The sequence below is a fragment of the Myodes glareolus genome, chromosome 3 (assembly GCF_982192425.1).
Source record: "Myodes glareolus chromosome 3, mMyoGla1.1, whole genome shotgun sequence".
NCBI lineage: Eukaryota > Metazoa > Chordata > Mammalia > Rodentia > Cricetidae > Myodes > Myodes glareolus.
In genome coordinates, this window is record NC_142028.1 from 78,883,880 (window position 1) to 78,907,521 (window position 23,642).

Here is a 23,642-nt window from a genome sequence, read left to right on the forward strand (position 1 = left end):
CTGAACCCCTTAGTGTCTAATGCTGTCTGCCTTAGTGAATATTGACTATTTTGGCACTTCCTTATCCATTCTTATTTGCCAAAGTGACTTGTGAGGTCATGAGAAGGAGACTGAGGTGGAAGTGGAGGCAATTTCTCTGTTCCTCACCCGAGAAAACTTGTCCACCCTGGGCCCAGCAGGCAGCAGGAAATCCAGCTTTGGTTCTCTGAGAAGGGTGCTCCACAAAGATCAAAATGCATGTTTTCTTCTGCTTCAAATGGTGTGGCTGCCCAGCTCTCTGCCCCCAAGCATCTGTTCACAAATGCCTTCTCCGTTCAGGACATCTCCAGGGAAGGGAAGACCCCACTTGCCATCCTGAAGCCAAAAAGTGCTCCCACGGCTCTGAATCCTGTTCTTTTCTTTTTGTAGACTGGGTTTCTCTGTGTAGCCCTGGCTGTCCTGGGATTCACTATGTAGACCAGGCTGGTCTTGAATGCAAAGATGCACCTGCCTCTGCCTCCCAGGTACTGGGATTTAAGGCATACAGGCACCACCATGCCTGGCTCTGAATCCCACTGTTATCACTGCAGACATCTCGGTGCCCAGGATTTGAGGGCAAGCAGGGAAATGCTAACAAGGTCAGTGTGGAACTGGAAACATAGAATGACTTATTTTCTGTTTCTTTTTCTTTTCTTTCCTTTTTCTTTTGGACAGGATTTTATTCAACAGCATCATGGATATGCTATGCCCAATAGAGACACAAAACTTGTGTATGTCTTCAGAGAGTTTACAGTTTGGAAAGTCATATGTCAAGTGTCTTAACTTTTTGGCATTTTGGCAGATATTTAAAAGCTAGAATGTAACCCAGATCTTCCATTAAGAAGCCCTGGAGATGGGCTGGGAGATGGCTCATCAGCCTATGCAAGCATGAGGACCTGAGCTGGGATCACCAGGGTCACTTTGCTGGCTCACACGCATCATCCCAGCTCTGTGAGGCAGACAGCTTAGTGATTAAGAGCACTGACTACTCTTCCAGAGGACTCCAGTTCTATTCCCAACACCTGCATGGTGGCTCACAATGTTTGTAACTCCAGACATTCCAGTTCCAGGGAATATGATGCCCTCTTCTGGCCTCCTTGGGCACTAGGCATGTACATGGTGCACAGACAAGTATGCAGGCAAAACATTCAAACACGTAAATTAAAACTTTTTTTTGAAAGAAAAACAATGTTGGAAGCTAGAGCTTGTAGAGATAGCTCAGGAATCAACAGCATTTTCTGGTCTTGGAGAGTACCTGGGTTCAGATCCCAGCACCCATATGGTGGCTCACAATTGTCTGTAACTCCAGTTCCAGGGGATCTGATATCTTATTTTAAGTTTTTTTGGGCACCAGACATGCAAGTGATATCCATACATACATATAGGCAAAAATACTCATACATAAAAAATAAAAATTAAAAAGAAAATCAGAAGTCATTTTAATCTGAAGGCATACTTTAATGTTTATTTTATTGGTACTGGGGATTGAACCTAGGGCCTGGTACACCCTGGTCAAGCACTGCACCACTGAACCACATCTCTAGTTCTTTAACTTAGGTTTTTGTTCAATTGAAATACACACATGATGTCACAAGTCAAATAGCAATCAAAAGCTCACAACTGGTGTCTCTCACTGCTCTTAAAAACTCTGCATCTGACCCTACAAGCAATAACTCCAGTGCACTTCTCCAAGTCCAGTCCTAATTTGTTTGTTTTGTAAGGTTTATGTTCCTCTCTTGAGACAGGAATGAATGCCTTTTCCCCATTTTTTCTTTTCATGGTGCTGGGAATCAACTCTAGGCCCTGAGCATGTCAATCAAGTGCTCTGTCACTAAAGTCCACCTCAGCTCTAGTGATTAACTTTCAATTACCTCTAAAATCTCTCTCCTATTGCCACCAAATCAGTAGCTTTGGGCTGAATTCGTCTTTATAATAACATTTATTCAATTACTTTGTATACTGTATACACTGTGTTATCTGATAAAACACGAGTGTACAATGTTCACTTTTGTGTGCTCCATGTTTTAATTTTTCCAGTCTCTATCTGTCTTTTTGTTTTCATTTACTCATTTTCTCTCTACTAAAGAGAGATTTCCCCTTCTCTTTCCAATATTACAGTTTTCACGAGACCAAATGTATGAGAAAATTCATCACCGTTTTTGCTGCACGTCTGCCCTCCTGGGGGGGGGCAACTCTCTCATATTTCTCTGTCCTCTGGCTTCTGTCTGGACTGGTGGTTCTCCATGTCTGCTGTACAGATGTTGCTCGGGAATTTCTTTTTGCCATTCCTTCATCTCTGTCCTGTGTTGCATCTTCTGTTTCCTGGATTCCGTATCTTCCTTTTTCTTTGTTTATTTCCTTGTTCCAGTAGAGGTAAACTGTTTTGGAAACCACATATCTGAAACTAAGATGATTATTTTAACATGAAAAGCTAAACATGCACTTTGACAGTGAAATAGTTGAGTAAGAGCTATGTTTCTGTAGACCTTCCCTGGGGGAGGGTGTAGGGAAGGAGAGAATTGGAGGTACTTCCTCAGTTTAGTATGTTTAGTATCAAAGAAGCTGGGAAGGTAGCTCAGCATGCTGGTGAATGTTTGGGCAGGAAGATGAACCACTGAAAATTCTTTATTTCTTTATTATTATTCTGTGTGTGAGAGATGTATATGAGTGAGTGCTATTGGGTGTGTGCCATGGTGTGTGCATATGTCTTAGTATGCATGTGCAGATCAGGGGACGAGTTTTGGAAGCCAGTTTTCTCCTTCCATCATAGGTTCTGGGGAATCAAACTCAGGTTATTGGGTTTTCGTGGCAAGCCCTTCACCTACTGAGCCATGTTGCTCATTGGAGAAGGAGCTGAGAGAAAAGACACTCAGACAGAGATGCCTCCTGATCTAGGAGAACTGGAAATGTGGGGAAGATGGTTTGGACTTAGGATGGTGTCAAATTAATTTGACGGCCTTTGGATTGAGCTCAAGAAAGAAGCCAACATTATTATCCTTGCACATGGAGAACTGAGTAAATAGGAAAGTGACACCCGTGGCCATGGCCTCACAGTTGTGTCAACAGAAGTTCCTCCAGGCTATTATCAGATCGCTGGATGTAATTCGGGTTTACCTAAAGAAGAATAATGAGCAAAATGGAGGGCCCTCCTTTGGTGTGGCTGGGTTATGGAAGCTCATGTGAAGTACCTTGCTGCTCTGGGAGATGCTAATATTATGGGACAGGGAGGATTTTGCAAGATACAGGGGTTCCTATAGTATACTTTTAAATGAAAGCAATGCCATGGCCTCCAAAACAATTGAAAACTTATTTAAATAACTAACTCTTAGGCTAGAAGAGAGTTAATATTACAGACTACTTATGAGTATATAAATTGAAAACCATGCATTTATAAAAAGCGGACTTTCAAATCCTTAAGCCAAACTTATGCTCAGAAAAACCCTTGTAACCACAAGCTATGTAAACAGTGTTAGAGGAGATCTGAGGCAAGACCGGAAGACACTTAAAAAGAAAGATGCTTGGGGCAGGGGGAGAAAAGCAAACGTACAAAGCCACAGAAAGAACTGACCACTGACTAAAGTCTGGCTTTATTAATGTATGGGGGCTGCTAGGCTTAGTAGCTCTAGGAGCACAACAAGTAAACCCTTCAGAGGCAGTTCCTCAAATGCCCCCAGAGAGCACCCCTAGACTGACTTACCTGCAAATGCTGCCAAACCACCAAGAAACCTATTTTTCTAGAGATATGCATTGTTCCAGAATGCAGAAGTAATCAAAGCTATCCCAATTCAATCTACTTTATGGGATTATGAAAGCCTAATAAAGTTGGGTGCGGTGGCATGTGTCTTTAATGCCAGCAGAGGTAGGTGGACCTCTATGAGTTCAAGGCTAGTTTGGTCTACTAAGTGAGTTCCAAGACAGCCAAGGCTACATAGAGAGATCCTGGAGTAAAAAAAAAAAGAAGTAAAAACAAAACCCCTAATAATTTTATTATGTAAACCTAAAGTTATTATTTAACCTCACTTATGAAAGATACAAAATCCCCACAACAAAATTATAGCAAATTCACTTAGAATTATTAGCTTCCTCTTGATATTTTATATTTATTATGTGTGTGTGTATGTGTGTGTGTGTGTGTGTGTGTGTGTGTGTGTGTATGTAGATGTGTATTGTGGTGTGTGCATGAGTGAAGACACCCCAAGAGTGGGGAGAGAGTCAGATCCCTTGGAGCCAAGGTTGTAAGGGGGCTGTAAGTCATCTGGTGAAGGTTTTGGAAATCAAACCCAGGTCCTCTGAAAGACTAGTATATGCTTTTACTCAGTGAGCCACTTCTCCAGCTTCCTTTTATAAGTGTGATAGATCATTCCTTTTATAAATTAGGAAACTGAAGTTTCTAAAAGTTAAGTCATTTACCTAGGTCAAGCCACAGAGTGACTAACTTGACTGATTCAGGACTTTCTGCAGGTCTGCTTAACTCCAAGGCCAATCTTCTTCCTCCGAGGAAGAACTGAGTGGAAGTGAAAATTTGGATGGAAAGCCCCAGCTACCAGTAACGTTCCTCAGCTCACCCCAAGAGTCCCCTCCCCAGAACCCACTCCTAGTTTGAATCTTGAAAGGCATCATTTCAAGCCAAGTGACAGGTTTTATATTTCTCTTTTCTTGACTCATTTTCAATTCCCATTTTCCTCCAGGTTGCTTCCTGTTTGTCTTTTCCCCCTGGACTCTTGTCTCCTTCCTATTTCCCACCAGGTTTATGGGGACAAAAGCGCCACCTGTTGGTCATGTTGTATGCACTTATCTGAAGTAGGAAATCGTTGGAATGAAGCCAGGATTCTCTTGGATGCCACACTAGCCTGATGGGGACCATGACCTTGCTCCAGTCTGAACCCCACTTTTTTGCTGTGGAATAGGAAACTGACTGTAGTTCCCATCCCAGCCAGATCTCCAACTTCCTCTCCACTTCCTCTTCCTCTTGGCAGTGCTTGGTAGCTACTTCACTGCTCTACTTGGGGTGAGGGCGGGCTGTGTAGTTCTAGGTGCAGAGAAATGCCCTACGCTGTAAGAGGGAGACTGAGGGAAAGGTGCTAGGCTAAGGCAGACAACAATTCAGATGCCCAGTCAAGTTTTTCACATCCTTTGTTTTCATAGGAATTCTTAATTCCCCCAGACTCCCAGATTGGGCCAGGCTCTGTCCTGCTCCACAGCTGAGACCTCAGGAACAAATCAGATACTGTCCCAGCTTACAGTCTGGCAGGCAGTCACACAGTGTGCCAAGTGCTTTGCATACCAGAGAGTTGGGAAGTAAGCTGGTCACTCACTCATCTTGAGGCTCTACCCTGACGTCCTCCTAAGCTTCCTATGAAAACAGGAAGAACGTACCCAGTTCTCTCTGCCAAGCTATGATGGCCTTTGTAACTGGCAGGTGAGGGTTTTCTATTCCATGTCAAATGAGGTGAGGACTGGTGATATGGCTCGGTGGGTGAAAACACTTGCCACCAAGTCTAATGACCTGAGCTCAACCCTTGGGAGCCATGCGGTGGAAAGAGAGAGCAGGCTCCTATAAGACATGGCTTTTCTGCTCTAATGTCTTCCTTATGAGGCAGCCTGGGGTGGACGTGTTGAGGCTTTGGCCTGCGTTGCCTGTCATCTTCAAGGGTTGAGGAGACTAGAGACAAGAATCCTGGGCCCTACTTGAGGAAAACAGCCCCTACCAGAGGCAGTCCCCAGATTTGAGATGGAAGGGGCTCAGGATGGACTCAGGCTTCCTGAAGGAGCTTGGCTCTGAGTTGAGATCTGAAGAAAGAGAGAGTAGGAACAGCTTCCCTGGTTCCTATGAAGCCTTCTCTTCCTCCGTCCACTGGATTCTTGGCCTAGAAAACTGGATGGGAAAAAATAGATTGTTTTCAAGGCATTCTAGACAAAGGGAAGGAAGTGCTAAAGACAGAAGGGAACAGAACAGGAGGAAAGCACAGGAGACTTTCAGTCCTAGTTACACCTGCCTGCTTTCCTACCTGATGCCCCCCTAGGCACAGTCACTGGCACCCCCTAGACCTAGCCATCCAATGTCCTGTCTTCAGGACACACAGCCACCAGTTGTCTCTTCAGGTTGGAGTGCCATAGGAAATATCCAGCACCCACTCATGGATTTATAACTCTTGTGTTCTGTGCACTAAGCCTTATTTATCACCATGATCCGATTGTCTCTTTAAAATTGTTTTACTTTGCAGTTGGATATGTAATACATCCACAGGGCTTTAAAAGCATCTCATGAAAAGTCTTCCTTGAGGCTGGGAGCTGCTCAGTTGGGTGAGTGCTTGCCAGGTATTTTGGCCGCATACACAAACCAACGCAGGCAGATATTATTCTAAAAAAAAAAAATCTACCACGACTAGGGTTGGTGGGGTATGCCTTTAATATCAGCACTCAGGGGGCAGAAGAAGGTAGATCTTTGTGAGGCTACCCTGATCTATATAGCAAGTTCTAGGGCCACATAATAAGACTCTGTCTCAAAAACGAAACAAAGTAACAAACAGAAAACTCAAAACAACAGCAGCAACAACAGAACCAAAAACCAAAACCCAAGCCAAACCAAACAACAACAACAACAACAAACTTTCTACCACTGGAAGCATAAATGTTTCTACTGTTCCATGATCCTTTTCACTCAACAATATATCCTGGAGCTCCTTCCAGGCTAATGCACGAGCTTCTTTATTCTGTGTTACACTGCATGCTCTTCTGTTCTAGGGGCTGCCATCATTTGCTTACCACCCACCCCTCCCTGTCTCTAGTCCTTTCAACCAGTGCCACAAGGAGACCTTGTACACACTTCCCACCCGTGTGCAGCACACAAGCAGTCCATAGACGTGAATTCCTACTCAGCCCTTGCCAGGGCACCCACTTGCCATGTGCTGGCTCTTCGGTTAACTGCCTCCCTTTATTTCTCAGAGGGACCCCTCTTGACCATGCACAGAATGCACTTCACACCTCTCCTGTCAGAGCCCTTCATCAGAGTTTATCACTAGCTCCCCTTGTCAGATATTTTGGCCTCTAAATCTGGTAAGCTGGGGTACTTGCCTCCCCAACGCTGGGTTGGTCTATGTGCTGACTGCCACTCTATGATGATGGGTCCTTCTCCCTTTCAGTCCACAGACCTGGATCGAGTGGAAGATTTTTTTTTTTACCCCCATCTTTCAAGCCCCTCAGCTTCCAGACACACTTGCTTGTCTTATGGCTCCAATTGTGACTACTCTCCTATGACCATAGGATCAGTCCACTTCACAGCCCTTTGAGGATATCCTAGCAGGAGGACGAGGCAGTCTCTTTTGGCAGAATCTGGGGAGCTTGGGAAGGGAAAAGTGATATAGTAATGTAGTTAGCATTGCTTTGAATGGTGGCTGCTGCATTCAGAATTGTAGATGAGGCACCGTCAACGAGTTCTGATCTAGAGCCCGACTGTCTGGGATATATGCTCTTTGAATTTGTCAGATGAAGAAACTGAGGCCCTAGAAGAGGTAGGGGCACAGCTAAGCTCACACAAGAAAGAACCAGTTTCAGATGTAGAGCCTGGGTCTCTTGTCCCAGGCTCCACTGCTTCCCATTAGCTACAGAGCAAACCAAAAGGAGAAGCATTGAATTCTCCTAAAAGGGTGAAGCTGACTGGCATTGTCCACCATGTCAAGCAAGGTTGGAGAGACTGGTAAAGAGCCTTGTTCAGACATCTTGACTTACAATAGGCTTTAGTTTCAGTACTGGGTCTCATAAGTCTCTGAAGTGACAACCTAAAATTTCTTTGGTCCTAGTCTAAAGTCCAGCTGCCTACTTTACAAGCAAGGAAAATGGGAGCCTTCAGAGATTATCATCTGAATGTTACAGGAAGAGCATACTGTGACGACCCGAACCCTTCCTGCTTTACTTGGAGGTCACTAATACATCTGCTCAGTGATTGACCAGCCCCTATGTCAGTAACAGGGAGCCCACACCCACCAAAGAGAATGCCAGGAACACTTTCCTTATAAGGGGTCACAGACTGTAAGTCTCATTCCAGCTTTCTGAGTCTCCTTTGCCAAATAAGTCTCTTGTCCAGATTAACCCTCTACATACTGGATAGGGTGGCTGTGTCTGCCCTTTATTCTTCAGGTTGACAACCCTGGGCCTTTCCTTTGTGTCTATAGGACATTTTGCCTTCCTTCCTATATTAATTAAGGTTGGGTTTTAGCTGAATAACAGCTTGCTTTCCAACGTTATCAGAGGCTGAAACACACTGACTTTCCTGCCCTTTAAACAAAAGTCTATGCAGGCAGTTCAGGGATCATCTTCCCTGTAACTTTGCTCTTGGTGAAACTGAACTCAGCTGACAAAAATTCAATACAACTTCACTTAGCATAAAAGATTGCCCACCCACCACGCTTCTGGAAAGTGGAAGGTACAACTGGTTGCACACCCCCAAGTTCTGTTATTTTATCAAGCGTCTATCACTCTCTGTGGACCACCTCTTTCTTGCTGTGGGTTTCAATATCTGATAGCATTTTCCACCTGGTAGCGAAGATGGTTTCTGGCAGCTCCAAGCCTGTGTACTTGTTTTCCAGTCCAAGATGAGAAGGATGCTTCCCAGAATCCCAGGAATCATATATCTTGGAGTCTCAGAGAACAGAGGTCCTCACATCTTAGTATTCACATAACTGCAGTAGAAGTGGGTGACTTAGCTTAGGTATACAGTAGGAGTGGCTGACTCAGCTTAGGTATACAATAGGAGTGGTCTGCTCATCTTAGGTATACAGTAGGAGTGACTGACTCAGATTAGGCATACAGTAGGAGTGACTGACTCAGATTAGGTATACAGTAGGAGTGGCTGACTCAGATTAGGTATACAGTAGGAGTGGCTGACTCAGATTAGGTATACAGTAGGAGTAACTGACTCAGATTAGGTATACAGTAGGAGTGACTGACTCAGCTTAGGTATACAGTAGGAGTGACTGACTCAGATTAGGTATACAGTAGGAGTGACTGACTCAGATTAGGTATACAGTAGGGGTGGCTGGCTCAGCTTAGGTCATCTACTGCTTGACTGGTCACTGGGCTTTGGACTGGTAATGCTGTGCTTGAACCTAGCTGGGCTGCTTATCTGCTCCTGGAGCTAAGTGGGAAGAGAACAGAGCTGGACACACCCACTAGACCACATAGATGGCGAATCAAACCAAAGCAAAACAAAACAGGGAGAGACTGAAGCAAAGCACACAAAGGAGAAGTCTGAAGGCTGGGGCCAGGAATCACGGCCAAGGATTTCAGTTTCAGGCAGAGTTGGGATGATGTGCCCAGACCTCTCCCTGTTTCCCTCTTTTCATTTCAGTTTAATTTCACAGATTGGGGAGTCAGAGAGAAGACTCTTGGTTTCTGAGATCACTGATCTTCCTGCACAGACCCTGTGCAAAGGGCATAAGGGCCAGTCTTGTTTCTGCCACTGACGAAAGGATTCTAGTTCTGAAACCAGAAATTTTGCTACAGAGTCTGTCCGGGGAAACGAGTTTCTCTTCCCTTCAATGATGGGTGATGAAGGGAACAACTTTATTCTCAAAGTACCCACAATTCTGCTTATACTTTAAACTTGCTGTCTGGGGAGACCAAGCAGAAGAGATCAGTCACAAAATTCATTCTACCTTTAATTCACTATGCACATACCCAACACCATTGAAATCTTAGTGTGTGTTGGGCTTTGTACCTGGAAGAGGACAAACTTATTAACAATAACAATGCATGATACTTATGGATCCCTTTCAAAGGGACCGGGCTAAGTACACATACACATTATCTTATTTGGTACACATAACATCTCACCGAGGTAGGCACAGTCATTGCCCTCATTTTATAGAGGAAAGATAAAGATGAAAATAACATAATTTTTCTTCTCAAGGAGCTTACAGTCCACAAGAATGACTGGATAGCACACCTGACAGCAGGGGAGCTATGGCTTTGAGTGGGAGCCCCTCAAAGTGTGGGAGGCCTAAGGTATTGTAGGGAAAGTGACTCCAAAAAAAAAGCAACTTTTAAAATAGATTAAGAAAGACCAGAAAGAATGAATGAGTCAGGCTGAAGATGAACAGGGAAGGGCAAATCAATCAGGTTAGGTAGAGAGCAGGGCTTGGAGGTGAGGCTGGATGAGAAGGCGGCCCCAGGCTCTGGTTTCCTGTGCTCGGGACACAAGCACACCTCCCTGAGAAGTAAGCATGGGAATGTTTCAGAAAGCTGGGCAGGGATCTCTGAGGGCTCAGGCAAATCAACTGTAAGTCAACACTTTCCTTTCTGCACCAGGAGGCCACCTTCAGTGGTTCTGGGTCCACCCAAGGATGGATCAGCAGAAAAGATCTCAGTCCCTTCCTTCCATGGGCAAAGAAGTCATGGTTGATGGAAGAGGGTGATGTTTATCTAGGTTAAAGCTGTTCCCAATCTCCAGCCCCGGCCACTTGCTCACATAAAACATTCAGTCAAATCCTGAATATTGGAGCCTTTCAGAACAACTCATTCTGGTCTTTAGCTGGGGGTGAGGGTAGGGGGATTCTGATGTCTCAACATGACTGCCCTGTCTGCATTCTTTATGGTCTTATTCTGGAGCAGTGAGCCCCCTCCCCAGTTCCCTCCTCATCTCCTCTTTCCTGTATCCCCAAATCCCCTCTAGGCTCCCCACCAGCAGAGCCCCATCCGCACAGTATGTGGTTCTCCTTCAGGCGATGGGGAGAACTCCGGCCTGGGAAATTCAGTACTAAGCTCCTAGTTTTCACCTCTACTGCCAATCTGCTGTGGGACTCTCAAGAAATGCATTTGTCTCTGCGTTTCCATTTCCTCATATGAAAACCAAGCTTTGAAAAATCTACAATCCACAGGGAATTCAGAACGTGACACATTCTGTGACAGACCACCAGGGCAGGACCCACCAAAAATTGCCCAGGATGCCAGATTTTATTATTAGCAAAACTCACAGACCCACAAGAGAATTGGTGCAAACGACCTGTCTCTGAATGTATTGTGGATACAGGTCCTTAGAAGCCAGCGAGATCATTGTCTTTAAAATCTCACCATGGGGTTTCCACCCACTGAGAAATAAACTCAGCTGCTCCCTTCACCTCTGAAACACCATATTACTTTAGGCATATGCAATTATTTTCTAGTATTATCTTTTTTCTTTAATAAGTATGTTACCTCACAATAACAAACACACTGACAATTAAAAAATTCACTGTCTAGTTTTAGACTTCAGCTTTCCTTTACCGAGATGGGCATGGGGTGCGGTGGGGTGGGGTGGGGGGGAGCACACTTCGCATGGCACTCTAGGGGTGGGTGTGGAGAGATTAACGGTCTCTTTGAAAATGGGTGGGGCAGGAAGCAGGTGGAGCAGGGCTGGAGTTGAGGGTCCAGGCAGTTAGGTTTTGAAGAGCTCAGAGCAGGAAGCGGGTAGGATGGGCTTCTCTCAGGAGGTTTCGGAGGGGTTTGAAGCATGCCGATAGGTTGGGAAAGGCCGCCAAGGTGAGTAAACGTAGAGTCCAGCCATTCCAAGTTTTTGGATGATTGCCAAAGAAGTGAATGGGGGTGGAATGGGAAGATGGCGATTTGGTATCAAACTGGAGAGCAGTTCCTGACTTTGCGTGGATGCAATGCTCCTCCAGAGGTCGCTGTTCCCCAGGAATCCATCATAGCGTCTGAGCAGCTAGGCCGGGGCTCTGCCTGGTCCCTCAGTCAGCTTCCTCTGGGTTAAAGAGGCTCCGCTAACACCTCCCAAGCCTGGAAGTTCGTTAGCATTTCCCTGTCCATGTGATGGCCTACCACTTCACCAATCATTCGCGAAGGGGAAATGTAACTGAGTTCCCAAGGCTAGGCACAGTTCCCTTCCGCTTTATCCCAATTCCTGACGCTAGAAGAGCGGTCCATTTCCGGAGTGCCGCTGTTCTAGCAACTGGTAAGAAGGAGGTCGCGCAGGTGCCCACCCGGCTCTGGGGCAGCGCTGTAGCTTTCCTCACTCTGCGTCTCCCAAATTCCCATCGCTCTTCTCTAGATCTGCAAGCTAACACACGGCCCTTTCCTCCTCCGAAGTCCCAGACCTAGTCTCTGCTCGTCAGATTGTAGAGAAACGCAGTAAGCTTGAATAGACAGTTTTCCAGGGAAGTCTCGGGTCACTCTGGCCCTGTGAACATCGTGTGAGGTCGGTAGTGGAAGTCTCCAAGGGGACCGGCGCCTGCCGTCTGGGGCATTATTGATCACACTGAGCAAATTCGACGAGGGAAAGAAAGGACACATACCCGGACAGATATACAGACCCTCAGACCTAGGGCCCATAGAATCCACCACCAGGGCATCCACTCCAGCACACCTGGAAGTTTCCCAATTTACTGACCCTACCGCAACCCTGTTCTCTCTATATAATCCAGTAGCCTTGAGCTCTTCAGTAAATTGAGCGGGCATCTCAGCGTAGCGGTTTGGGGGTGGCGCTGTTTTTACCCTCTCTCGAGCCTGCAACCCTCTTCCCACGAACCGGAATCTACAGGATCCATAGCTTGCCTTGGTCTCAACCACTGCAGCAGAGTAGGTCAAAGGAGCTTTAAGCAAGCCTCTCACTACTTTGTCTGAGAATCGATGGCTCAGAGGCGATCTTGGCCAGGAATAATGGAACCAGAGGAAGATGGTGACTTTGTTACCCTGAGCTGTGGGATAGAGCAGAGGCACCTGGGGTTGGGCTGCTGGACTGCTGAAATCATTGTGCACACACTGGAGACCAGACATCTGTCAGCTTTGTGTCTATGTCTCCTTAAGTCCGTCTCTGCAGTCACAGGATCTGGAGTCTCTGCCTCCAAATCCAGCTAAGGGAAATTTAGATTCCAAAGCAGGTTTAGAGCTGTGATTTCTAGCCGAACAATCCTCTCATTCTCAAAACAAGGCTATAGCTGTTGGAGATGGGGAGGAGGCTAGTATCGACTCTGCAACTTTCCCGAAGGTTGGTCAGCTGGTAAATAAGTGTGTAGAAGTGCGTGGACATGGTATGCTTTGTGCAGCTTCAGCCTCTTTCCACAGCCTAGCATTGGCGGGCAGGCCAGGGCACTCACTCTTGGAGCTCCAAATGTGAAAACTGCAGGCCTAGAGTGGGGACAAACTCCCCAACAGCTGCTCAGTATTTTAGCAGTTTCGTCATTGACTTAATTATATCCATACAATCTTGGGAGAGTGCTCCTGTCTGGGATCCACGGAGAATGGCTTCTCTGTAGGGACCTTGAGAGAGAGACTGAAGAGATAGACTGCTTAGAAGCCACTGGGAGCAATACATACTTCACAACGAACACAACTCCCGGCCGGTTTTAAAAGCATTTTGGAATGAAAGACTCTGCATAGATAGATACACCATCTCCTTAGGAGCTACTTCTCAATTGTTCCAGGCTGCTCAAGCTGGACCGATGGGCAGTGAGGCAGGTGGAGGCTTCTGGGGCTTAACTAGAAAGATGTAATCAAGACCCGCTCCCTCTCACGCTTCCTGCTCCTTTGGGGTTGTCTTAGGCATGGGAGTCCAGGCTTTACCGACCATGCACAGATATTTGGCCAGAGAACAACAAACTCCCATAGGGGGAAGGCACCACTGTGTGACAGGCTGAGTCTGAAGGTGAGAAAGGCAGGGGCCGCTGAATCCTAGGGTAGCGCTTCTCCCAGTCTCTGGTGGCTCATCTCTGGGCAGTGTTTGAAACAAACTGGTCTAGAACCTTAAAAGGGGGTAAAAGTGCCACAGACACATCTCGCTAGGTAAGGGGCAAGGTCTGAAAAGCAGCTGTCTGGATTAATAGATGAGTTCTGGGATAGGTGGGCTGTAAGAAAGAACACCTCAAAAACCTGCCAAGTCCCATCCCGCCCGGGCCATTTCTTTCCACTACTGTTAAAGTGTTGGTGAAGTTTGGGTGATTTAAGGTGGTGCCCCACTACTGCCCAGCAGAATAGAAGCCTGGAGGTTCTTGGCTGCTTTTCCCAGCTTGAGCTTCAATCTCAGTGAATGAGTGGAAGGGCAAGGATGCAGTGGCTGGCAGCAAGAGCTGGTGGTGTCTGCATGAAGTCTTTTAAAGGATATCCCGGTAACAAACGCTTTAGCCAGCACCACCCTGAGGCCAACCATGTAGCTGAAATATCAACCATGAGTCTGAAATATCAGAAAACCCTGGCAACACAGGAGGTTATTTATGGGTTTGCCATTTCTGAAGTGAAGGTGAAACTGACTAGTCAACAGGGGTTTTTCCTCTCTTTAGTGGACACTAGCTGGGTATCCCAGGGTAGAGATGAATATAGCTGGGTAGGAGTAAGGATGTGGTTAGTGGTGTAGAGTATCTGAGTGGGTTCCTGAGGGAAGGAGGGAGGAAGGAAGGGAGGGAGGGAGGGAGCAAACTTGAAGTATGTGTGTGGTTGCCAGAACATTCCAATTCCAGGGCCACAAGTCTCTGTTCAATTTACTGTCCCTGCTTTGAGGGCTGGACCTATTCTGTTTCCCAGAGACACTTTGTTTATGCAAATGCAGCACACTAAGTGGGTCCACTTGGTCAAAGGTCCCAGAGGGGCTTGGAGAATTTGCTCTCAAAAGTTAAGAAGCTATTCCTACCATCATCGATGCAGGTTGCTCTTAGCTAAAGGGATTCTTCCATTCTTATGTGTGTTTTCTTGCATTCAGCCTAGGAAGGCTGCAGATTTTCTCCTTATAGCTTCAGCTTATTCTCTCTCTCTCTCTCTCTCTCTCTCTCTCTCTCTCTCTCACACACACACACACACACACACACACACACACACGGGGGGGGGAGGGAGAGAGAGAGAGAGAGAGAGAGAGAGAGAGAGAGAGAGAGAGATAGGAGAAAGAGAGAGAGAGAGTTCAACACAATGTCTGGAGATGTTACTGTAGTATTAATAGTCCCCAGCTGGACCAGGACTTGAGAACCAGATGGGAGACCGCATTTTTCCTGACACCCTTCTCTCCCAGAGAATAGGGTACCTAGAACCTACATACATAACCAGTGACTTATAGTGACTGCTTTTATGTACTGCTTGCAAGGTAAATTCATCTTATTTTATTTATTTACTTAATTCTGGGACAGGGTCTCATTCTGTACCACTGGCCTGGAATGTGAAGCAAACCTCCTGCCTCAGCATTCTGAGCACTGGAGTTACCCATGGAGTGGGTTACCACCAGGTCAGGCTTGAAGTTAGTGTTCTAAATTTTATTTTCGAGTAAGAGACAGGCAAAAAAAGTTACTAAAATTAGCCAGGAGATACAAGGGTAACTGGCGAAACCAAAATTGGAATCCCAGCAGTTTAACTCCTGTGGCCCTGCTCTTAACTGCGCTGCAAACCAGGAAAGTTGGACTCCGAAGGGAAGTTACCTAACGAGGGTCACAGAGGCTTTGGACTAAGGGATGCAGTAGGGACGGAAGCCTCCGTTGCCTTGGCCACTGCGCGGCGCTGTTGGGAACAATCAGTATACTGTCCAGTTCTTAGCCTCACCTTAGCCAAACCCTTCCAGCCCCAGGAGGTTGAAATGGGCTCACTATAAACTGTAGCGACTTGTTTCTGGGTCCTAGAGGGAGAATAGGGAAGAGGGGCCTAACAAAATGGGCAGGAATCCGGCTGGTGAAAAGAGCACACTGGAGCAACTTTCTGTGCAAAAGGTCCACAGATAAAAAGGCAACACTGGCCCAGGGTTGAGGTTAAATTTCAACAGGGGGAGGTCTCTGTGGGAGCTTGTTGTAAGACCTAAATCCAGAAATTATGAGCGAGATTGTCAGAAACAAACATCTAGGCAAACACAGTTTCCGCAGGAAATGCAAACAGATTCACAGGGGTCAAGAGAGACGATTACAGAGATTTAGATGGTGGGACGGTAAAGAGCGCTAGGCAAACCCTAGCTAAGGACTACAGGCGTGCGGGGAATGCGGCGACCGCGAAGACCAGTCACTAAGGGGAGCCGGAGCAGGCGGTGCTCTCCTTGGGACTTCCCGGGAATAGTGGTAAGGCCTCGGAGGGGAAAGACAAGACCACAGCAGAAATTTCTCACCTCTCTGAGTCGGATCTTCCAGCGCCAAGTTTGCTCCTCCGGATCACTCTCCCATCCAGCCTGCTGGAAACCCCTGGAACTCTAGGAGGTCCTTCTCCGCCTTGGCTCAGTCGTGATCCGACGGCGCTTCTACCCGGGTGGCCTGGGTGACGCCTTGGGGAGATGAGGGGAGGAGGTCCGTAGCCACGGCCACTAGCTGCAGCTGTACCAGTGTAAGCCTTGACTCCCAGCAGCTGAGAGCACTGAAGGCTGTGGCTCCAGGGGACCATGGGTTTGCGGGAACAGCGAGGAGAAGGATGACCCGCCTCCAGCCACTCGAGCCTAGCTCCCGCCACCGCGGCAGTTTGTTCCCGCCGGGCCGGGGTGCGGAGGACTTCTGCCCGCCCCCTTCCTCCCCGCCCCACCCTGCCCAGGGAGCTCCGCCCCGGGCCCACGGTTCTTCCGCCTCAGGCGGCCACCAGGCGGGAGGGACTAATCTCCCGAAGTCCCACTTCTGTCTCTAGGGGCCCAGGGGCCAAGATTCGACCGGGTAACGGGTGGCATCATCTCTTTCCTCCTGTGCTCTGCTTACTGGTCCCGGGGCAGCACCGGTTGGGTGCGCCCTGCAGGGTGAGAGTCGTAAAGTCTCAACACCAGAGGGCGCTGAGGAGCTGCGGGGGGGCACCCCTCCCTGTCCGCCTCGGTCCTCCCCCCTCCCCGCCCGCGCGCAAAACACACTAGTCCGAGAGGCAGCGCGGCGGAGCGGGAGCCGCGGCCTGAGCGGAGCCGGAGAGCGGCGACGGCGGCGGCGGCGGCACCATGACCCTGGGCAGCTGCTGCTGCGAGATCATGTCCTCCGAGAGCTCCCCGGCCGCGCTGTCCGAGCCCGACGCAGACATAGACGTGGTGGGCGGCGGCAGCGGTGGGGGGGAGCTCACAGCCCGCTCCGGGCCCCGCGCCCCCCGGGACGTACTCCCGCACGGCCACGAGCCTCCCCCTGAGGAAGCCGAGGCGGACGTAGCCGAGGACGAAGAGGAGTCGGGAGGTTGTTCGGACTGCGAGCCCCGCGCTCTAGCGCCCCGGGGGGCGGCGGCCGCAGCGGGAAGCCCGGGGCCCGGTGTTCAGGCAGCTCGGGGCGCAGCGGGGCCAGGGCCGGGACCCGGGCCGCCGTCGGGGGGCGCGGCGTCGCGGAGCCCGTTAGTGAAACCACCGTATTCGTACATCGCGCTCATCACCATGGCCATTCTGCAGAGCCCCAAGAAACGCCTGACTCTGAGCGAGATCTGCGAGTTCATCAGCGGCCGCTTTCCCTACTACCGGGAGAAGTTCCCTGCTTGGCAGAACAGCATCCGCCACAACCTCTCCCTCAACGACTGCTTCGTTAAGATACCCCGCGAGCCAGGCAACCCGGGCAAGGGCAACTACTGGACGCTCGACCCGGAGTCAGCCGACATGTTCGACAACGGCAGCTTCCTGAGGCGCCGCAAGCGCTTCAAGCGGCAGCCGCTGCCGCCGCCGCATCCACACCCGCATCCTCACACGGAGCTGCTACTGCGTGGCGGGGCTGCCGCGGCCGGGGACCCTGGCGCCTTCCTCCCGGGTTTCGCCGCTTATGGCGCCTACGGCTATGGCTACGGGCTGGCACTCCCAGCCTACGGCGCACCGCCACCGGGGCCGGCCCCCCACCCGCATCCACACCCGCACGCCTTCGCCTTTGCTGCCACCGCGCCTTGCCAGCTGTCAGTTCCCCCGGGCCGCGCCGCTGCGCCTCCACCCGGACCTCCGACGGCCTCGGTGTTCGCCGGCGCGGCCTCGGCGCCGGCCCCTGCTCCTGCCCCGGGATCTGGCCCAGGCCACGCAGGGCTGCCAGCCTTCCTAGGCGCAGAGCTGGGCTGCGCCAAGGCTTTCTACCCCGCGTCCCTGAGTCCTCCCGCAGCTGGTACAGCAGCCAGCCTGTCCACTGCACTGCTGCGCCAGGGCCTCAAGACGGACGCCAGCGGTGGTGCGGGTGGCGGGGGTTCAGGGACAGGCCAGAGGCCTTCCTTCTCTATAGACCACATCATGGGCCACGGTGGTGGCGGTGCCGCACCACCGGGCAGCGGCGACGGTTCCCCGGGATCGCCATTCGCGGCAGCCGCGGGTCCTGGGGGTCAAGCCCAAGTCTTGGCCATGCTGACTGCCCCGGCCCTGGCTCCGGTGGCGGGCCATATCCGCCTCTCGCACCCGGGGGACGCGCTCCTGTCTTCAGGGCCCTCTTTTGCCAGCAAAGTCGCCGGCCTCAGTGGCTGCCACTTTTGACCGCAGCGGGCTCGGGGTCAGTTAGGCCCTCACTCCTTAACCTCTCTGGGGAGCTCGGCGGGTCCCAGCGGAATTCAGGGAGTCTATTTATGAAGAGTCTCCAGACCTAGACCGGCGCGCGTGATCGGGCACTTAAAGCTCCACGCTCACAATGTCACGGACAGTTGGGACGAAGCGGGCTCCTCGGCTCTGGGTGAGGTCCGGCTCTACGAAATAGGCTGAAAGCGGAGATCTCTTTTCTGTTGGAGCAGCAGAAAAGGGAGCAGGAACCTTCGCTTTTTCTCGCCTTTGCGTCTCTCACAGTCGGAGAAGAATGCTTTGGCAGAGATACGCCAGTCGGTCGGTGGATCCAGCCAGAAACACCTATGGCTTGAAAAGTCCCCTGCCCCTCATTCCTTCCTCAACTTTGAGACCCCGCTTATCATCCGATATTATAATTTAAAGACTTCTGTTATCTGCTTTGTGCTTCAGAGAAAAATTCAATTTTTTTGTTCCTTTTGCTGTTCTTCAAGGAAGTAGGTTTTCTCCAAGCATAAGGCAGTATCTACACAGTCGGGAAGCTAAGAGGAAAAGTGAAACGGAACGGGGGGTGGGGTCTCCACAATCCCCGAGTAAGCAGAGTCCATTCCCCTGCCCCAAAGAAAATGTTTTCCCCCCACTCTGGTGTTTGGTTGCTTTTTAAGGAGCTCCCTCTGGTCTCTCCCATGGTCCATAGGTCCAGCCAACGAGGGTTAGCAGCCCTCTGGGCCTTCTGCTCTGCCCCAGACCCTGTGATATTTATTGTAGTTAAAGGCAATGAATTTAGGTGGGAGAAGAGGGTCTGGAGAGGTGGGAATTGGGTGGGCAAGGGCACAGAGCTATGTCAGGGGGGCCTAGAGTTATGTGTAAATATCTGTACAGTGGGCTACCCCCTGCATTCTCTGTCCACTGGTGTGCATTGATTTAGACTTCTCCACTTAGTGGAGAGACTCTGTGAAATCGTCTGATGGTCTGTGTGGAAGAAACGAAAACTGTCTCCTTCTCCCTTTTCCTTGGTGTCAATTGAATAAATGTATGTGAACTTAGCAGTCTCCAGCTCACCCTGCTTGCCTGCACTCCCTTGTTCTTGTCTGGGCTCTCGCAGAAGACCTCAGTCTCCCCAGCAGAGGGAGAGGGAGTTAGACCAGCAAAGGAAGCTTTGGGCTAGTCAGATGGCGGAGGGAGGCTCTGCACTGTACACTGCTGTGGCCTTCTGCTTCTAAAGGGGCCAGGTCTCTGGAAGCCGGTAACCACTCCAGCACTTTCGTTTTCACTCTGGCACAAGGAAGGGCAAAAGCCCGAGGCTGGGCAGAGGGATTCCGTTTCTACCACCAGAGAAATCCTAACGTTCTTCTAGTTTAGATTTGAGTGTGGCCTGGTCAGGTTGGAGTGCTAAGTACTGAAGCACTATGGCCACTGAGTACAAGGTTGTGTCTCCTGAAGCATATTTTATATGCATCTGTGCTTCTGTGTGTGCAGGGACCTTTTATGGAGCTCTTGGTGGTTTGTTTTTGTGTTTGCCTTGGTTGTCTGTGTATTTCAGGGATGTCTGAGCTTTTATTTCTCTGTGCGTCTATGATATGTGGTACGACTATCAGTCACTGTCTGTCTTTAATAGGACAGCATTTCTTTTTGCCCCCTAGAGGGCCTTTCGAACCCCCACTCCCACACACTTTTGACAGTGGAAGGCTTTAGGGACTTTCCAAATTGAGTTAAAAACCTCACCCTCACCCAGCTTGAGTGGGCTAGAAGATCTGATCAACTAAAGAGTGAGTGGGGGTTCACTCTGCTAGGGCAAAGGCCTTGGTTCCTGGAGCCATATTCATAGCCAGAAGCTATTGCCTGAGCACAAATCTTCTGGTTAAGACCCTCCACAGCACAGTGGAACTGCAGCCCTCTGCCTTGTGCCTTGTGCTTGGGATTCCCAATAGCCAGATTTGCAAAAGCAGGGGGTGAGGACCATGCTTTGGGTGGAGCAAAGGTGGTTACTCCTTTTTCTGTAATCCTCTGAGATCATAGAAGAGGTACGTGCATGGAAGTGCAGGAAGAGGAAGTTCATTCAGCCTCAGACAACGGACACAAGTTGGGACAGGGGCTGGAAGGAAGACAGTGTTAAAGACCCATTTGCAAAGAGCTTGAGGGTGTGGACAAGAGAAATTACCCCAAACTGGTTAGCATCCCATAGCTGGCAGTGTCTGGCAAAGAAGGTGTCAGACAGAGGCCCTGCATCATGCACGGTGGGAGGAGGGAGAATATCAACGGGGAGCTGCGGAACGACTGTTGAGGCGTCCATCAAAGGTGGAGAGACTGGGCTCAGGTGTGTGTGGTCAATATAGTTTTTCGGCACAGAGGCCAAGGGTGCTTCTCCCTCATCTCTGAAAGACTAAGGGATCAGGGGAGATAAAATGCAGTGGTCTACCTTTCCTCCACCGTTATACCAAATAGTCCAGAAGTCAGTTTAGGTTCAGTCGTCTGGAGTGAGAAATACTTGCCAGCACTGGGATAATGGTCTCTGGCTGGTTGCTTCACTGACTTCCATTGCTCCAGATTTGATGAGTATGGTTTTGTTTCTTTTTACTTGAGGAGGGGTGTGTGTGTGACTGACACAAATCAGTGATCATGTTTGTGTGTGCACACATGCTGGAGTCTGTTTGCTCAAAAATGAGCACCTTTCAACTTCATGATCGCTTTTGCTGTGAATATTAAATACTGATATTAGTTTGGCATAGTAGATTTCACATATTATTTTAAATTTTCAAGTAAAAGACTTATCAGTTGGATTTTTCTGTCTTGAAGAGGTCATCAGACAGAATTCATATTGGATGGTAGATAGGTAGGTGAGCTTTGGCCATAACTTGCTGCCACTTACAGGGGAAGTGGAAGATTCTTCTGAATGAGTTGTCATCTGCCCTGGCATGTGTGTACATGTGTGTGTATGTGTGTGTGTGTTTCTTATTTAGTTTCTGTGAGTACCAATGGTAGAAATATCAGTTTGCAGAAAAAGATGAGATGTATAAGAGTTTTCTAGGTCTCTTGGGACCCTAAGGATGCCTTCTACTCAGACTCTAATTTCCCAATGAATCAACAAAGCCAAGCCTGGTCCAGAGAAACCACCCACGCTCAGCTGGCAGTCCTGGAGAAGGTTCCAGATGCTAAAAGCTAGGGAGATGGGGAGGTATTTGAAATTTTGGCTCCCTTAGGTTGTGTTCAGAGCTAAGCTGTAGGAGTTGGGAACTGGAATGCAAAAAGGGTGTAGCTGCGGGATTTGTATGATAGCATCCTCCTGGCTTGCCCTTGCAATCTGGATGTGCTCAACCAGTGACTCTTTCTGTGGGTTCCTCGGACTGGTGTGGACTCAATTAGGGGCCCAATGTCCTGGGAGGTGAAACAGGTCTTCCCATCTGAACGGCTCACCAGGCTTCCCATCCTGCTTGGGTGGAGGCAGCTGAGGTCTGTCGCCCTATAGGTACCAACAATTGGTGACAATAATAAGAAAATATCCAGGGCACACCTTGATCTCTCCAAGGTGAGAAAAAAAAAGGTAAAAAATCAGTCTGAGGTTCAGAGAGTGCTGTTGCGAGCGGGCAGTTTAAAGGGGAAGAAAATTGGCGAATTTCACTGGTCAATTTCACTTCATTTCGTTCAATTTCGTTCAATTTCATTCCTTTTCATCCGGCGCCGGGAGGCCCGAGGCCATAAGGAGGGGGAGGGGGGTCTTTCCGGGCAGAATTTCTCCCTCTTGCAGATTTACTTTCTACAGCTGTGAAGAACAGCCTTGGTTCTCCAACTCTGTCAGACGTTTTTTCAGTGGCGACTAAGGGCAGACATTTTATTTTATCGACCAGTATTTGGTTTGAGTGATCGAGGCCCATCGGCGAGCTTGCCGGTCAGTCTGCTGCAACCCAATTAAAGCGGTTAATTCTTTTCACTGCGTATTCCTCCCCATCTTTCTTTCTTTCTTTCTTTCTCTAGGGGCTCCCCCAGACCACCCCGGAGACAGAGTTGGAGGGGGACATTTCCCCTCCCTATCCAATTTGTTCTCGCCACAGCAGGCGCGTCTTCGTGGTTACAAAGCGCCTTTCCCTCCCCGATGACTTTTTTCCTCTTTTCAAAAACACTTCTACCTCTACCCTCCCCTTTAGCTACCAACCCTCTGCGACCCCCGCCTTCTCCCTCCGCACTCGCTCGGGTTTATTTAAACTTCGCCTCCTCCAGTGGCGCTCACTCAATGAAGTTGAAGGCTCGGTGAGCCGGGGTGAAGAGGGTTTGGAATCTGTTGAAAGGGGCGTTTTGTGACACTGATTGGGGCGGGGGTGGGGGCAGTCCAGAAAGGACAATGACAGACCAGGCTGGTTTCCCCGCGCCCAGGGTCAGGCGAATAAAGGCGCCGACGCAGTTTAAACGACGGTCCCTGCAAGAGAAAGAGAGAAAGGATTTGGAGTGCGGAGCGTGCCTCCTAAGCTTGAGGCTTAGGCAGCAGTGGGAGGAGGCTGTGCGCCTAGGTCTTCAGTGGCGGGATTGGAGTTTACTCCCAACCCTGCGCTTTCCATGGAAGAGAGGCGAGGAGAGTTTGGGTTTGTGTCTAAATTATTTCCATACATAGTTCAAAGGTTGTTTAGGCTGGGCCTGGGACGGGGAGGCGTCCAAGAGGGTCAACAAGGACGGTGAGACCCAGCCCACACTTATCCGTAGGACTGGCACCGTGAGGTTTCTGGAGAGATAGACACTTAAAGGTGAGCAAGGGTGGGTGGGAGAATTTAGTCCTTTCAAATATCAGAGTGTTTGAGAACAAATGATTGAATTTTGGGAGCGAGCACTTTTGATTTTTTTTAAAGGTTGACAAAGATGCGCACCGACGGAGAGTTCTATAGGGAAGGCAGAGATTTCGGGCTCTGGTTTTGAGAACGAATATTTCCGCGGGCTGGAAGGCGCGTCGCGCCGTGGGGCGGAGCGGGCACCGCCTCCTTCGGCGCAGCCGAGCTAGACCTGAGAGGCTCGGGTCGGAGAGGGAAGAAAGTCTTCCGCCCTGCGCTCTGCTGCTGGTGTCGACGCAATATCCTCAGGGTTGTTTCCCACCCTCGATGGACTCTGAACTCGGTGTCCTGGGTCTCTGCCGAGCGAGATCTTTTCGCTCCACGCGGACTCAAGTAGAAATGGCTCTCAATTGCTGCTCGACTTTTCTTCTTCGACTGAATTTTCCTCCGGGTGAACCTTCCTCCGTGCTCACTACCCTTCTCGTCGATCTAAAATTCGAGGTCTTGGAGAAACTCCGTAG

General features: G+C 49.4%; 1 protein-coding gene and 1 long non-coding RNA gene across 2 annotated transcripts; one reads left to right on the forward strand and one right to left on the reverse strand.

Moving 5' to 3' along the window:
- Positions 1-1,455: 1,455 nt before the first annotated feature.
- Positions 1,456-16,464, reverse strand: LOC148122722 (uncharacterized). The gene is made up of 2 exons (XR_015737526.1): positions 16,073-16,464; positions 1,456-5,893 (listed from the first exon to the last, which is right to left on the reverse strand). It is a non-coding gene; the product is annotated as an uncharacterized LOC148122722 (long non-coding RNA).
- Positions 16,465-16,478: 14 nt separating this feature from the next.
- On the forward strand, positions 16,479-19,413 carry Foxd2 (forkhead box D2). Its single transcript, XM_085686438.2, has one exon. The coding sequence runs from the start codon at positions 16,871-16,873 to the stop codon at positions 18,347-18,349; it is 1,479 nt and encodes a 492-aa protein (XP_085542564.1). The 5' UTR covers positions 16,479-16,870; the 3' UTR covers positions 18,350-19,413.
- The last annotated feature ends 4,229 nt before the right edge of the window (positions 19,414-23,642 follow it).

Bases quoted from the DNA above. Each gene is read 5' to 3' on its own strand.
- Foxd2 (XM_085686438.2), top strand. From the start codon at position 16,871: ATGACCCTGGGCAGCTGCTGCTGCGAGATCATGTCCTCCGAGAGCTCC.